This window comes from Vipera ursinii, assembly GCF_947247035.1.
Source record: "Vipera ursinii genome assembly, chromosome: 9".
In the NCBI taxonomy this organism is placed as follows: Eukaryota; Metazoa; Chordata; class Lepidosauria; order Squamata; family Viperidae; genus Vipera; species Vipera ursinii.
Window position 1 is genome coordinate 24,536,317 of NC_139523.1, and position 15,895 is coordinate 24,552,211.

The 15,895-nt window shown below is 52.6% G+C and overlaps 2 protein-coding genes across 2 annotated transcripts; both read right to left on the reverse strand.

Moving 5' to 3' along the window:
* Positions 1–691: 691 nt before the first annotated feature.
* LOC310644719 (ras-related protein ORAB-1-like) lies at positions 692–8,412 on the reverse strand. Its single transcript, XM_083370009.1, has 7 exons — positions 8,207–8,412; positions 6,657–6,806; positions 5,854–5,926; positions 5,104–5,199; positions 4,026–4,121; positions 3,554–3,685; positions 692–2,777 (listed from the first exon to the last, which is right to left on the reverse strand). Exons 2-7 carry the CDS (start codon positions 6,677–6,679, stop codon positions 2,556–2,558), a joined length of 642 nt encoding a protein of 213 aa, XP_083226135.1. The 5' UTR covers positions 6,680–6,806; positions 8,207–8,412; the 3' UTR covers positions 692–2,555.
* A 1,672-nt stretch (positions 8,413–10,084) lies between these two features.
* LOC310644733 (calcineurin B homologous protein 2-like) lies at positions 10,085–15,272 on the reverse strand. Its single transcript, XM_083370019.1, has 7 exons — positions 15,161–15,272; positions 14,055–14,127; positions 13,405–13,485; positions 12,584–12,693; positions 12,353–12,414; positions 11,620–11,742; positions 10,085–11,431 (listed from the first exon to the last, which is right to left on the reverse strand). Exons 1-7 carry the CDS (start codon positions 15,228–15,230, stop codon positions 11,378–11,380), a joined length of 573 nt encoding a protein of 190 aa, XP_083226145.1. The 5' UTR covers positions 15,231–15,272; the 3' UTR covers positions 10,085–11,377.
* Positions 15,273–15,895: the final 623 nt, after the last annotated feature.

Below are 15,895 nucleotides of genomic sequence, written 5' to 3' on the forward strand. Positions count from 1 at the left end.
TGCAGACCCAGGGGAGACCCCCTGATTTCTTCCTTACTGACCTAGAGACGTGTGTGGGAGAAATGGTTTATTGAACACATACAACATGGCTAAGAGGGGCCAAGGGCAACAGCATAGGTTACTACAAGTGTTTTAAAATGGGCAGGAGGACAGGAAATTGGTGGGTGTAAAAATCATAGCAGATCTAAAAGGGGGGCAATTAGATCAGAGTCATGCAAATGGGGTCTGCCAGCTCAGCCCATCCTCCTCCGCCCCGCACCCAGGTTGTGCTCCCAAGCAGGCCTGTCTCCAGCTGCATTATTGGATGCAAAACGGCTCTCGTGCCACGGAAGGTGACGTGACCGACCCATGTGATTCCAGTAGGATTTTTCTTCACCTGCCAGAATCTCTCTGGGATCCACTGTCGCTCTCAACGGAGGCCACAGATTTCTTAAGCCCTCAGGAGATCTTATCTGAAGCTATGGACTTCAATTCCCAGACTTCCCCAGCTACTCATGCTGGCTGGGGAATTCTGGGAGTTGAAGTCCCAGAATGCCTCATTCTAAAAAAGGCTGCTTTGAGGGCAGAGCTACAGATGCAGACAGTACCGCAGTTGCTTGAGAAAACCTTAAAATTGAGTTTAAAACCACATAAATCAGTTTTTTTTCAATTTTGACAACTTTAAGAGGGGTGGGCTTCAACTCCCAGAATTCCCCAGCTGGCATGTTGGTTCCAGACATCTTAAAGCATGCCAGCTGGGGAATTCTGGGAGTCGAAGTCCACCCCTCTTAAAGGGACCAAGGTTGAAACCCGATCTAACGCCTTCTAATGCAGCAGAACACCAGCTGTGCTGAAAAACCAAGTTTGCACAGTAATAATAAATCCGTCCAGCGATTCTGTTTTGTGGGCAGATAAGAGGAATACGGATCCTAAAAGTAAGGAATTGATGTAGAAATGCACAGAAGCACTTTGGATACCCGAATTTGCAGCTGTCACAAAACCCTTCTGCGCTCTCCTCTGCATGACAAGTAAAACACCCGTGTGGCTCTTTCATTTCCTGTTCACACCATCCTCATCCTCCGAGCAACAACTTTGACAGAGCTTCTGGCTGATGGATTCACACAACCCTTTTAACCCGACTAGTTATAAACCATGCAATTGCACGTTCTCTTAAAGTTGGCTTCCTTTTAGTCTGTAACGTGGGCTCGTTGTTTAGGGTTTAGCGTATCGTTCGATTAAGATACGATTCAGCCTGGTGCCTGAACTTTAAAAAGATGCGTTTTTTAAACAAGGAGGTTAAACAGGCTGTGAAGTCTCTGCTGGGGAAAAATTAAACTCTGACTCATTTAGTCCTGTGGTGAATGAGCTCTTGGAGGCAGAAAAAAAAGGCCAAATAAGCTGGAAATAAACCTAAATATGACTTTCTTGAACCCTTGTGGTGCACAGATAAAAATACCCAGGAAAGGGGGTTTGTAGGTTAAAGGCTGTGCTATTATTCAAAAATGGTGTGAATCTGAGGTTTCCAGATCTGCTGAACAGGGATTAAATATCTGATATTTACCGGCTAGTATTCCATCTTGCTGAATTTAGGTCCTTTATTCCCAAGAAAAGGCTTGTGACAATCCATGAGGTCTTTTGAATTGATTTTCTTCCCCCAAATTTTGGGGTGCTTCCATTTTGGGCAGTTTTACACCAGAAAAATGTGTATGTCAATATTTTTCAAGCTAGGCTGTTTTCTGACGAGGGGACTTCAACTCCCAAAATTCTGGAAGTTGAAGACCCCACATCATAAAATGGCCTAGCTTGAAGAAATATTGGTGCATGTTAAGTAGAACCGTGCATTCCTACCATTTTTTTTCTTTAATTCAAATGCTTAAATTCTGGGGAACCTTAAATTCTGGGGAAGCAGGCAAGTAAGGTAAAAAAGCAAATTAAAAACGTCCTGAAGTACAAGGGGCAATTTTCTCAGCCATTAGAACCACGTGGAAGGATTTGCCGTACGTTTTTCATCTCCCAAGTGAGAATGCAAAGGGGATGGATAGGAGGGGAGTGACTTACCTTTTAGGGTTCTCTAGGGGTCTTCAACCATTAAATAAGGGGGCTAAAAGAAACAACAGGAGGGGGCTGGGACCCCCACGTGAAATGCAATGGAGGGCATGCTGTAGGTATAACCAAATAACAGAGTTGGGAGGGACCTTGGAGGTCTTCTAGTCCAACCCCCTGCTCAAGCAGGAAACTATGTAGTGGGGAAGGGGGGTGTCGATGAGTTCCTTCTGAATCTGTGCTCCAACTTGGCCACTTTCTGGACGGTGAGATGACCACGGCTGGACAGTGCAGTGGCCAGCCCTCTGTTCCAGGGCATCCTGATGGTGAAAGAGCCTGGCATAGGAAGAGGTGGATTAAGGACCAAGTCCAGAAAAGTGGAACGAAGCCAGCGCAGAACAAGCAAGGCGACGTTATCATCAGATGCTCCATTTTGACACTCTGAGCCTGCAAAGGGAAGCTGGCAAGGTGGGGGGCGGGGGCTTCCCGGGGCTGGCATTGCCCCCTTTGTGGGCACTGCCCAAAATCTGCCCTCAGCAGCATCCCCTGCCCCCCTCTTCGCCAGCCCCTGCGCCTTCTTGCCGTAATGGGCCGCTCTGGATGTGGACGGCTGACTTGTGGCTGTCGTTCTGCGTTGGGCCGCTGCTGACCCGGTTCTTGATCTCGGCCGCCATGGTCAAGAAAGCCTGCTCGACGTTGGTGGCGTTCTTGGCGCTGGTCTCCAGGAAGGGCACACCCAGCGAGTCGGCATATTCCTGCGTTCGGAGAGGGCAGAATGAGAGCAGGGTAAAAAGCTCCTTGCAGTCCTCGCTTAACGGACAGTCCTCACTTAATGACCGATGGATCACCAACCAAAGTTTGATGGATCTCCCCAGAGAGAGAGAAACCGGCTCCAAATCACCCAGCTGGTAGGATAAGTATTTACCATTTCCTGGTGTTTGGCCCAGAGTCACCCAGCTGGAGGAGAAGAACTCACTGTCTCCTGGGGATGGGCCCAAAGTCGCCCAGTTACCTTTCATGCCTAAGGCAGGACTAGAACTCACTGTCTCCTGGGGATGGGCCCAAAGTCGCCCAGTTACCTTTCATGCCTAAGGTAGGACTAGAACTCACTGTCTCCTGGGGATGGGCCCAAAGTTGCCCAGTTACCTTTCATGCCTAAGGCAGGACTAGAACTCACTGTCTCCTGGGGATGGGCCCAAAGTCGCCCAGTTACCTTTCATGCCTAAGGCAGGACTAGAACTCACTGTCTCCTGGTACAGTATCGTAACCTTTGTAACTCCTTGCATTTGATATAAAATCCATTCATTTGGTCAGGATATTTATATTTTTACTTGGTGTAAGATGGGGCACTTATAACTTCGGATAATGCTGAAGTCTTGCCACTGACTTACTACTAGGAGTTGTGATTGAAGGGGCTCATAAGTTGGGAGTTCACTTCAACCACATCTGGATCCACTTCACATCAACGCTGGATCAAAACTGCTGTGTGATCCACCCATATCCCTTCCCCTCCCTCCCTCCCCAAAGGCACCTTGGCAGTTGTGTAATCCACTGCTTTCTTGCTGGAAAGGTCACTCTTGTTTCCGACAATCAGCTTGTTGACGTTCTCGCTGGCGTAGCGAGTAATTTCCTCCAGCCAAAGATGCATGTTGTTGAACGAATCCTAGAAGCACAGGAAAGGGGGGGAGAGAGGGCATAAAATACCTGCATTTGGAGTTATCGCTTCATTTGTACCTAACCCAAATGCCACTTTTTTTCTCAGACAAAATTTTGCCTCAGAGAGAGAGAGAGAGAGAGAGAGAGAGACATAGACATAGAATATATAGAGATATAGAGATACATCCTCAGCCAGAATTCTGGGAGCTGGAAGTCCACAAATCTTAAAGCTGCCAAGTTTGGAGACCCCTGTTCTAGCTCAACCCCCCTGCTCGGGCCGGAGACCCTCTGGAGGGAGGCCACCTAAGAGGGCTTCTCTGCCTGCCTCGGAGAACCGGCTGCCTCACCTGGTCCGTCACATCGTAGACAATGATAATGCCGTGTGCGCCTCGGTAGTAGCTGGAGGTGATGGTTCGGAAGCGCTCCTGGCCAGCCGTGTCCCACTAAGGAGAGAAGCGATGTGAGACCCCCCCGGTCAGTGGGATTGACCAAGCTGATAGGGGCATAATAGCTAGGCGTGAAAAGGGTTAAGGTGACTTACGACCGAAATTTCTGCTGCTGAGCAAAACAGTTGTTAAGTGAGTTTTGCCCCATTTTATGACCTTCCTTGCCACAGTTGTTAAGTGAATCCCTGAAGCGGTTAGGTTAGTAATCCCGTTGTTAAGTGACTCTGGCTTTCCGGTTAACTTTGCTTGTCAGAAGGTTGCCAGAGGGGATCACGTGATCCCCGGGACACGACGACTATCCTAAATATGAACCAGTTGCCAAATACCTGAATTTTGATCACCTGACCATGAGGATGCCGGAAAGGTTGTAAGTGTGAAAAACGGTTCTAAGTTACTTTTTCAGTGCTGTCGTGACTTTGACGGTTACTAAATGAACTGTTGTAAGTTGAGGACTGTCTGTATTGAAAAGATGTGTATGAAAACAAAACAAGAAATGCAAAATAAAGTACAGGACTTTCTTACCGAAGAAAACGAGAGACAAACGCCAATATGGACCTACGAGTTGCAACAAGGAAGGTTGGAAGGGCAGGAGTAGTTTGTCCTTTGCGAGTTTCCCTTCCGGCCTTGCACAGAATGGCCCGGAAACGGAGGAAATCTTAAGCGTTTCATACTTCGACGCTCCATTTTTGCCATTCCATAGGCATTCCTAGGCATTGATACAATGCCGAATTTCACACAATTTTGTGACAATAACATGTATAACGGCTGTCTTTATTGACTCGTGGGTTTTCCATCTCGGGAGTAACTCCGGAGTAAGAACTTTAGCAGCTACACTTTTCCGAGTGGAGGACCAGTAGAGCCAGCCCTGCCCCGTTTTCTGCCTAGTCACTGAAGTTCTGCCAGACATCCCTAAAAGATGGGAGGAAGCGGCAGAAGACCCGGTTCTCAACCTCTCCTCCAACCCCCTGGAGATACTCACAATCTGCAACTTGATGGTCCTTCCTTCCATCTCTATGGTCCGGATTTTGAAATCCACTCCAATGGTGCTAATGTAACTGTCCGTGTAGGTGTCATCCTGGGGAAGGAAAACCAGAGACTTAAGAGGGTAGACATTCTAGATGTCTTCAAAGAGGTGAAGGCTGGTGGGCTCCATAAGTTCTTGAAACTGGAGAACCCTCGAAAACACCTCTTGGAAACACAAACAAGGAAGTGGTTGGAGTGTGAATGGGGGTTCGCCATCATCCCGGCCATGCTTGTCCCAAAGGTGCTGCCCAAAAGGCAACTGGCTTTCCTGGTTTTTTCCCCTGGAAGATGTTTCGCTTCTTATCCTCAGGAGCTTCCTCAGTTCCTGAAGCTCAGAAGCTGAAGAAGCTTCTTGGATGAGAAGCGAAAAAGGGGGGGGGAACAAAACCCAAAGTCCAGTTGCCTTTTGAAAAGCAACTTTAGGTTTTGGTTGGATGTTCCTGAAAGCGACTCTCATCTGACCCCTGCCCAGATGCCCCTCACTCTCTAGTCCGAAGAGGTCTGAGGGGTAGCCAGCCTGAGTCTGCCTTGAGTTCCTGGCCTTCGTGTCCATCAGCTCCACGGACCTCTGCAGATTGCAAAAATGTCCTCTTGAGTATTTTCTCAGAAGCCTCTCTAGACCCAAACTCAAACTGGCCCTGGGTTTGAGTCCTGCCTGCAATTCCCCCCCCCCCCCAATCAATTTCCACGGAAGATCTCCTCTTACCGCAAAACGGAGGAGGAGGCAGGATTTCCCCACTCCGGAATCCCCGATGAGCAGCAGCTTAAATAAATAATCGCTGTCATTGAGGAAGCAAAAAGAGACAAAAAAGGGTCAGCCTTTAAACGCCTGGCACAAGTAGTCCTTGACTTACGACTTAAGGGCATTCGGGATTTACGACGGTTGCAATGTCCTGCAGTCACAAGATCGCCGTTGGCGACCGTCCCAGCTGGCTTCCATCAAGCCAATCAGCGGAGGAAGCCGGACTCCCTTAATGACCCTGGCTAAAACAGTTGTGAAAATCAACCACCTTGCTTAGCAAGTCGTAAGTCGAGGACCTCCTGCATTGCAAATGACCCTGTCTAGATGCTTCTTTCTCCTTTGACCGATGCTCTTGGGGTCACATTTTTGTGGCTGCGATCTGTCGCTGACCCAGGCCCCAGCTGGGAAGGGCCAAACCACAACCGTTCGTTCAGTGACCCTCGCGGCGTCCCCAGGGTCACGTGATCAACATTCAGAGGCTGGGCAACCGACTCATATTTATGACGGTTGCCCTGTCCTGAGGGTCACGTGATCCTCTTTTGCAGCCTTCTGACAAACAATGGGGGAAGCCGGATTCACTTAACAACCGTGTTACGAACTTAACTGCAGCAATTCACTTAACAACTCTGGCAAGAGAGGCCATAAAATGGAGCAAAGCTCACTTGAACAAGTCACTCAGGAACATAATTTTTGGACTCGCCCTTCAATGAATTATTTATTATTTATCTACTTCCCCGCCCATCTCTTCTCGGTTGCAGGATACTTACTATTCGGGGCTGATGGTTGACATGGTAGCCACAATCCTTTCCAAAAGTCCCCCTGGTTGGAATTCACCAGGGAAGGTGCGGTGGCTTCTTAGCTGTGACTGTCTCTGGGGCAATTAAGGCTGCGCCGGTCCAAGATTATTGTGTTGGTAACTTTTAAATGAAAAAAAAAATGTATTTGAGGCACGAGCACCTATGTTAGAGCACCACCAGGAAGTAATGGTGAATGGAAAGTGTTTTCAAATTAAATACAGAATAACAAGAGTTGGAAGGGACCTTGGAGGTCTTCTAGTCCAACCCCCTGTTCAAGCAGGAGACGCTATCCTATTTAAGACAGGTGGCTGTCCAGTGTCTTCTTGAAAACCTCCAGTGTTGGAGCATTCACCGCTTTTGGAGGCAGGTTGTTCCACTGGTTAATTGTTCTCACTGTCAGGAAGTTTCTCCTTAGTTCCAGGTTGCTTCTCTCCTTGATTAGTTTCCATCCACTGCTTCTTGTCCTGCCTTCAGGTGCTTTGGAGAATAATTTGACCCCCTTTTGTCTGTGGCAGCCCCTCAAATACTGGAATACTGCTATCATGTCGCCCCTGTTTCTTCTCTTCTCTAGGCTGGCCATACCCAAATCCTGGCTGGGGAACTCTGGGAATTGAAGTCCACAAGTCTTAAGGTTGCGAGGTTGAATATCCCTGCACTGGGTCTCCCGCTCAAGCAGTGGGTTGGACTAGAACAGAGGCCCCCAACCTTTGGGGCACCAGGACCGCTTCCGTGGAGAGAGGTTTTTCCGCGGACCGGAGGGCGCGTGGTTTTGTGTGCTGTCTGCATCCCGCGGATGGGGCTTTGCTTGTTTGTGCAAACCGGTTGCTGGCATGCTGGGGGACCAGGGGTTGGGGACCCCTGGACTAGAAGACCACCAAGGTGCCTTCCAACTCCTGTGCTGTATCCTTGTTTTTGAATTCTGATTATGAAGGCCCCAGATTTCTAGCTAGCCCCAGTTGCATTGTGTCTCGTTTTGTTTTCTGTTCTTTTGCGTTTTTGGGGGGGTTGACCCAAGAGGAACCCCGCCCACCCACATTAAATTGAGCAGCCCCATACTGATTTAATCCATGCATTTTCCATCCTGGGGCTCCCCCACCCAAACCTTGGGAGGATGCAAATTTTATCAGGGGGAGCCTGTTCCCAAACGCAGGTGCGGCCTAAATTCTGGGCCCTGCCGTGAGGCTTGGGGGCAACCCACACCCCTCATTTCCACTAATACAGACCCCCCCTCTAAAATGAGTGGGGACCCCCAACACCAAGACTTCAGGTCACAAACCGGGGATTCAGATTTGGGGGCCCCCTGCTGAGTCCCCCAACCAGCCTCCTGCAGTCCGACGGTCCCCACTTGGAAAGTCCTAGCCCACCCACTTGGATTGGGTCGGGGTCGCCCGAGGCGAACCTCGGTTTTTTGGTTGTTTTTTTCTGGAGCGGGGCCAGATGCGCTCCGCAGAGGCAAAGGCGGAGGTCCGCGGAGGATGCTCGGGCCAAGCACCGCCGGACAAGCCGGGGGGCTCCCCTACCTGCAGGCTGGGGGGTCGCGGGGGGCTCCTGCCCGGGGGGCTGCTGCTGAAGCTCAGGCCGGCCATGCCGGAGGGGAGCCCCGGCCCGTCCCCGATGCAACGTGACGGCGGCTCCGCGGTCGAGACAAAGAGACCCTCGCGGCGACCCCCGCCCCTAAAGCAGCAGCAGCAGCAGCTGGCGCGCTCCGTCCCCGGCCCGGCTGTCCTGCGACGGGGGGGGGGCGCTCCGGCTGGGTGCGCAGCCATTGGCCAGCCCCGGGAATGACGTCATGCGACCGTGCAGCGGGCTGCAGCGGGTGGGGGGCGAGGATCGGCTTATGCATCGCGGAGGTGGGGAGGGGGCGTCGTCTCCCGGGAGGGGGACTGGTGGGGGGATGGGGTGGGCAGAGAGGCGTGGAGAGACGCATCGAGGACCCGGAGAAGCCGGGGGGGGCAGCTTAGCGTCGTTCTGGACTCGTGCCCACCCGGGTGGGGCGGGGGTCTGCGCACGTGTGGACAGGCAAGGAGGTGGCTTTGCACCTCATCGTCCCTTACGTGGAGGGGCAGGAGGGGTGGGGAGAGGGTCTTGCGATGTTGCAAAAAATGCCTTCTGTTTTGCGGGGGGGGGGCTTTTCCTGAGGTGCAAGGGCCGAACTCGGTGGTCTTCGCTGGAGGCAGAGAGCCGGGCTGGGGGCTAAGGAGGGGACGGTTCTATTCCATCCTTCCCCCCCCCCTCTCAAAAGCTATGGAAAACCTATCCGGGAAACGTAGCCCAGCCCACCTTGCAGGGCTGTTGTCGAGGGGGGAAGCGAAAGTGAGCCTGGGGTTTGGTTGGTGTAGTGCACAGGTCTGCAACCCGCGGCTCCGGAGCCGCATGCGGCTCTTTCAGCGGCTCCCAGTCCTCTGCCATGTGCAGTCCAAAAAAAAAAAAAAGTGGGACTAAAAAAGTTTAATCAATCAATTCAAATATGCAGGGTAGGTGCGTATCTCGCCTTGGCTCCACTCTTCAGTCAAACCCTGTTCTGCGCGTGCGCGCATGTACGTGCATGCACACACATTTTTTGCGGCACCCAGTTTATTCTTTTGTGAGGGAACCGGTTCCGAGTGGCTCTTTCACTGTTTCAGGTTGCTGAGCCCTGGTGTAGCGCCTAAGGTGTTGGCCTAGAAACCAGGAGAGGCGGGTTCTGCCTGAGGCAGAAAAACCGGCTTGGTGACTTTGGGCCAACCTCTCAGTTCAACCCACCTCACAGGGTTGTTGTGGGAGAAAAGGAAGAAGGAACAGGTCTACATTCACCACCTTGAGTTATTAATAAAAACAATAAAGGCAGGATACCCATCTAATAAATGAGATAAATCACCCTGGCATGCATCTTCTAACCCATAAAAGATGCAGTTTTGCAGCTGGGCAGCGTCGGCCCGGCTTTCCTTCCCCTAAAGAAATCCAGGGAAAATCTCCAGCCCGCCTTGCAAATTCTTGGCTCCCAGGCGCTTGGGCAGTTGGCAGCTCACCCCCGCCAGGAACGCTGTGCCCGTCAGGGATGCTGGTAGCCGGTGGGCGAACTTTCCTGGCAGCGAAAAGGAAGTTAAGAGCTCCCTCCGTGGATCTTTGGCCCTGTCTGTGCACACACACGGGGGGGGGGGGGAGAATGGGAGGGAGGGAGGGAGAGAGAGAGAGAGGAGACAAAAGAGAGGAGAGATGAGAGAAAAAGGGAGAAGAGAGGAGAGAAAGAGAGAGGGAAAAAGAGGAGAAAAAGAGAAAGAAAGAGGAGAGAAAGAGAGAAATGCCATCGTAACTCTGAATGATCATTAAATGAATGGTTGCAAGTTGAGGACCACCTGTTTAATAAATATTTTTATTCATATTTATATGTTACTCATATGTAAGGGTGAAGTGTGTATTAAATGGGTGTTATGTATGTGTACCCTTGAGAGCAAGCAACTGAATTTCATTTTTAATGACAGCGAAGGCTGTCTAATCTAATCTAATCTGTCCTGGTTTGGGAGGAGGAGAAGCAGCTGAGTGTAGTAGCTCCTGGAAGGAGAGTTAGAAATAAAAAAGAAAACGGGTCCAGGCTGACGAAGCATTTAATCTGTATAATTGTAAATCCAGCACAGGATTTTGCTGGCTCCACTTAGTGGCCATTTCCCCCACCACCTTTGCTTGCCGGACGTCAACGGGGAGGGTCACAAATGGCGATCACCTGATCCCGGATGCTGCCTCCATCGTAAATACATGCCGGTTGCAAAGAGTGTGAATTTGGATCACCTGACCGTGGGGATGCTGCGATGGTTGTAAATGCGAAGACTGGGTGTAAGTCATTTTTTTCCCAGTGCTGGTGTAACTTCGATCGGTCGCTAAACAAATGGCTGTAAATCGAGGACTACTTGCACGCACCTTTTACTTCCGGAATCCGTTGTAAAACATCCAGAAAATCTGCAAGTCCTCATATTTGTGCTGATGGGATAAAAGAGCCCTTAATTCTACACAATTTCCCGTTCTCTGAAACAGATCAAAGCGCCTACAATTCACACGAATGCGCAAAAGGCATGCAGTCCTCGACATATGACCACAATTGAGCCCCAAATTTCTGTTGCTAGGCAAGACGGTTATTAAACGAATTTTGCCCCCTTGTCACAGCTGTGAACTGAATCACCACAGGGATTAAATTAGTAATGTAGTTGCTAAGCAAATCACCGCACCCATTAAGGTAGTAAACACGGTCGTTAAGTGAATCTGGCTTCCCCGTTGACTTTGCTTGCTCAGAAGGTCTCAAAAGTGGATCACGTGATCCCTGGGACACTACTGCGACTGTCCTAAATACGAGTCAGTTGCCGAGTATCCGAATTTTGCTCACGTAATCCTGGGGATGTCGCGATGGCCGTGTGAAAAATGGTCCTTTTTTTTTGCTGCCGCTGTAACTTCAAACGGTCACTGAACAAATGGTTGTAAGTTGAGGACTACCTTTAAGCACTGCACCATTAAATAAACTGCTCGCAGTTCTGCTAATACACAACTGGAGGCCGAAGTCTCACACCGCAGGCCGAGCCGCAACTGGTGGTGGCATCTCTGAAGCAGCCCTTCTGCGCAGGGGGGTCCCGAGAGAGATCGGAGAGGATCCGGATACTTTGCAACTCATATTTTTCCTCACCCTTCGCTGTAAAATCCTCTTCGGGGATCCCCCTGCCCCCTCCTCATTTCAGGATGCGCAGACTCATCTTCTGCTCAATGTTCAGCTTTTCTACCGACTGCAAAAACAGCAGAGAGGGAGATTTAGGAAAACATCCTGTCTTGATGTGAGTACAGGCGGTCCTCGGCTTACGACCACAGTTGAGCCCAACGTTTCTATCTGTGGAATTAAACTGCTGCCCCCACAGCCTCTCTGTATCTGCACCCCCCCCCCCCCATAAAATTGTCTTTTTTTTGTCCAACAGACCTTGGCAAACTCCTCAAAGGAGATGGCATTGTCTCCGTCTCTGTCGGCCTCCTGGATGGTTCGGTCTGTGATATTCTCCAGTTGGTCGTTGGTCACCTGGATGCCCACCATCATTCTCAAGACCTGGGTGCAAATGGAGACAGGAGAGGGGTTGGGAGTGTGGGAGGGGGCGGATTCCCACCCCGGATCATCTCTTGACAAAGGCCAAACAGGGAAGGACTGACCCTCAGTTAAGAAGAGGTCAACTCTGGCTTCACGGTGCAAGTTAGCCATTTACCATTTTCACAGGGGTGAATTTGAACTCAGAACCACCACTATCTGTTTTTCACGGCCAGGGGAGAATAGGGCACGGCTGCTCAGCACAGGCCCGGCTTGTTCTTTTCGCCAGAGGCATCGGCAGAGAGCATCTAGGGTAGATCAGGGTTTCTCAACCTTGGCAACTTGAAGACAGGTGGACTTCAACTCCCAGAATTCCCCTGCCAGCTTAGCTGGAATAATAGGGTTTGGAGGGACCTTGGAGGCCTTCTGCTCATGCAGACAAATGGATGTCCAGTCTCTTTTTGAAAACCACCAGAGATGGAGCACCCACAACTTCTGTTCCACTGATTAATTGTTCTCACAATTAAAGAAATTCCTCCTTAATCCCAGGTTGCTTCTCTCCTTGATGAGTTTCCATCCGTTGCTTCTTGTCCTGCCTTCAGGGGCTTTGGAGGACAGATCAGCCAGCAATTACCTGCAGCATTTCAGCCCGTGAGATCTTCCCATCCTTATCTTGGTCGTATAACTGAAAAGCAACTTTACCAGAATCAGAAAAAGCCAAGAATTAGAACCGAGGATGACAGTCAGAAGATTAAAGAACTGGAAATAACGATGCCAGCACTCATAAGACTGAGTTTATTTATTATTCGTTCATTCTATTCATTTTTACAAATCATTCAAGGCGGCGAATATGCTTAACACTCACACTTCAGCTTGCTAAGGCGGCTGTTGATGTCCTCGGAGTTGCCAAGGGCCTCCGCCGGCCGGAAGTGGGCCAGCACCCCAGCAAAGGTGCGGAAGTCGGCCTCCTCGCCCCTGGGGGGGGGGAACAAGACCTGGCGTTTTTGTGGGTCTTTCTAAGATTGTTCCTCATCCATGGACATTTCCAGATAAAATAATAAGTAGAATAAGAATAGAAGGCAATGATGATTGCTGTCTACAAGCAAGCGACAGAGAGCAAACGGCACTCCCTTCCAGAAACATAAAACGAAGCAAGTTCAAAGAGCATTAAGGACCCCACCGTCGTCCTCCTCTCCGCTCGCCTCTCTCCACTCCCTTCCAGCACTGATGATGTTATCTAATCAGATCATGAAACGTCTGCGAGAACGCCAAGCCCAGAGAGCAACCAGGACCCCTTCGTAATCCTCCTCCTCCTCCTCCATCATCCCCTTCCCTTTAGATCATGAAGCATCTGTAAGAACGCCACCAAGCTCAGAGAACACCCAGGACAACCACAATCCTTCCTCCTCCTCTCCACAACCCCCCCCCTCCCTTACAGCCCTGAGAGCCAAGCTCAGAGCGCACCAGGGGCCCGACAGTTCAGCCCTGAGCTACAGAGAGTCTCTCCTCTTGCTACTTAGCCTGGCTGCCCAGATGCTCTTTCTCTGCCTGCTTGTAAACAAAAGTGGGTGGACGGTGAGTCAGAGTCCACTGCCTCTGATTAGGGCAGGGCGTGAGGAAGAGAGAGGGCCAGCCATTCCCAACCCCTCCTCCCTGGCTGGACTTTAGGGGTTGCCCCACACGCACCCGTCCGGGAAGAAGGCGTTGATGATGCGGTCTCCGATAGGGTTCACTGCCAACTCCCCAATCCCCTCCAGATCGTATCGGCTAGAGAGAGCAAAAGAGAAAAACGTGACTTTGGTCTCCAACCTTGGCAACTTTAAGGCCTGTGGACTTCAACTCCCAGGATTGCCAAGCCAGCTTTGGGATCGAAGTCCACGGGTTTTAAAATGGCCAAGGTTGGACAGCAACGGCTTAAGCTGTACATTCACATTAGAATTAATTGCATTTTCTAATATGCTCCACTGTTTTGCTCGGAGGAGCTCCAGGGTGGTGGAAACAGGGTGGGAACTGGACGCACAAATAATCAAACGCGGGTGTCCATTAGTCGTAATAAAATAAAACCGAATAAAGTTTTCTGTTTCCAAAACAAAGGTATTTTGAGTTGCTTATCTAAAATCAGCTTCCTTAATTCTGCTTTCTTCTGGAATCGGCTGTTTTCCTGCTGATTACTACCTGCTGCGGAGGAGCCTTTGTTTGCAGCTACCGTGGCGGGCTTGTTTTGGGAGACTGCTGAAAATGCCTCCGTTTCTTTCCAGCGGCCTCAATTTGCAGAGCAAGATAAATAAGGCAGGAGACTTTCCTGCCCGCTGGCTCTGCCTCCCCTTCCCACTTACGTCAGGTAGCCCTTCTCGTCCCTGTCCAAGGCCTGGAAGCGCTGGTGAAGGCGGGCAAGGCTGGCTTCGGAAACTGGGCAAAAAAGGAGCGGATTTAATGATTAATTGCAGGAAATGCTGACAGGTTATTCTGACGGTGCAGCTGCTGAGAGTAAAGCAGCAACGGACTTTGTGCGGGTTACAAGTGTGGATTTGGGGAGGGGGGGCTTGGTTTGCAAGGAGGGGGGAGCGAGCCTGGTTGGATTGGGGGGGCCATTTGCTCTCTGCATTGGGGTAATAGGGGTGTGGATGTGTTGGGGAGGGGGGAGAGAGGGAGGGAAGGTGCCGGTTCAGGTGGAACTTTTGCTGGGGGGGGCAGAAGCGGGCCAAGGGAGGGGGGGTCAGGCCCGGAGGGGGGGCAGGAGAGTCCTTCCAATTGGCCAGGTAATCTCCTGGGAGACAAATTAGCCCAAGCAGCCTTAAAACTAGTGGAAGGCAACCTCCCGCCCCCTCCCCAGCTCCGCGTCCCCTCCCCAATGAAAACCTGATCTCTCCCCATGTCCGTCCGGGGCGGCGAGCCGGACCCCCGCCCCAGTCAGCCCCTTCTCTCCCCGGCCCGGAAACTTCAAAGCTGGCGGGGGTGGGGAGGGACCCCTCCCCGGCAAGTGGGCGAGACCTCTCGCCCCTTCGCCCAGCTGACCCTGGGTCGAGACCGGCCGGGAGCCCGCCGGAGCCTCGGCCTTGGGGGAGGGGCGCGGGGGGAGGGAGGCGGTCCTGCCACAGACGGGGCCTCTGCCCGCCCCTCCCCTCCCCTCCCCTCCCCGAGGGAGCCCCAAGTAGCCGGGAGCCCCCGCCCCGCCGCCCCAAGACCCGACTTTGCCCGCCCCGCCCGTGCCCAGCTTTCGACTACACCGTCCATCGGCCGCAGCCAAGGGGGGCGCTGATAGCCCAGTCCCCGGCCCTGAGCTCCCCTCCCTCTGGGGCCCCGCGGAGGCCCCCGCCTCGCCCCCTCCCCTCCAGAGCTCTCGGCCGCAGCTCGGCCCTCCCGCGGATGATGGGAGTTGGAGTGCCGGCGGCGGGAGCCCGGGCGCGGGGCCCCCTCCCCCCCCCGGCGGGCAGCGCCTTACAGCCGGTCTCGGCCACGATCGCCTCCTGCTCCGGGACCGGCCGCCGCGCCCGCGAGCCCCGCGCGCCCATCGCCACCGCCGGCCCGGGCGGGAAGGGCAGGAGCGGCCGGGCAGCTCCGGGCGAGGCTTCGGACTGGCCGCGGGGTCGGCTCGGGTCGGGGGGCGGCCGGAGCGCCCCGCCCCGCCCCTCCTGGCTCCCCGCCCCGCCAGGCGGCCCCGGGGTGGGGTGGGGTCTCTGCGCCCCGAGTGGAAAGAGAGACGGGATCGGCCCGCCTGGCGTCTGAGCAGAGCCCGGGGGGAGCCCTGCAGTCGCGGGGGGGTCTTCTGGGAGGGTCTCACCCGGGGGGGCCATGGCTGTAAAGAGGGCGGCCCCCGCCCCCAAGTGAAAGGCGGGTTGCCGGAAGAGATCCGTGGCTGGCGGTCTTGGCTGGCGACCGTGGGCAAAGTCTGGAGAAAAGCTGGAAAATTCTAAAGAGGGCGGAAGAGAGGAGGAGGAGGAGGAGGAGGAGGAGCTATTCCCTCTTCTCTCCTAGCACCGATGATGTTAGCTAGTTTGGTAATGGAAGAAAACCAAGCACCAAGGACCCCCTCCCCGCTCCTCCCCCCTCCTTTCCGCAGCCCCCCCTTCTAGCACTGATGAGGTCCCCTAGTTGGGTCGTGAGACGTCTGCAAGAAAACAACCAGCACGGAGGAGGAGAGTACTCGGGACCCCACAGAATTGCACTGGATCCCGAT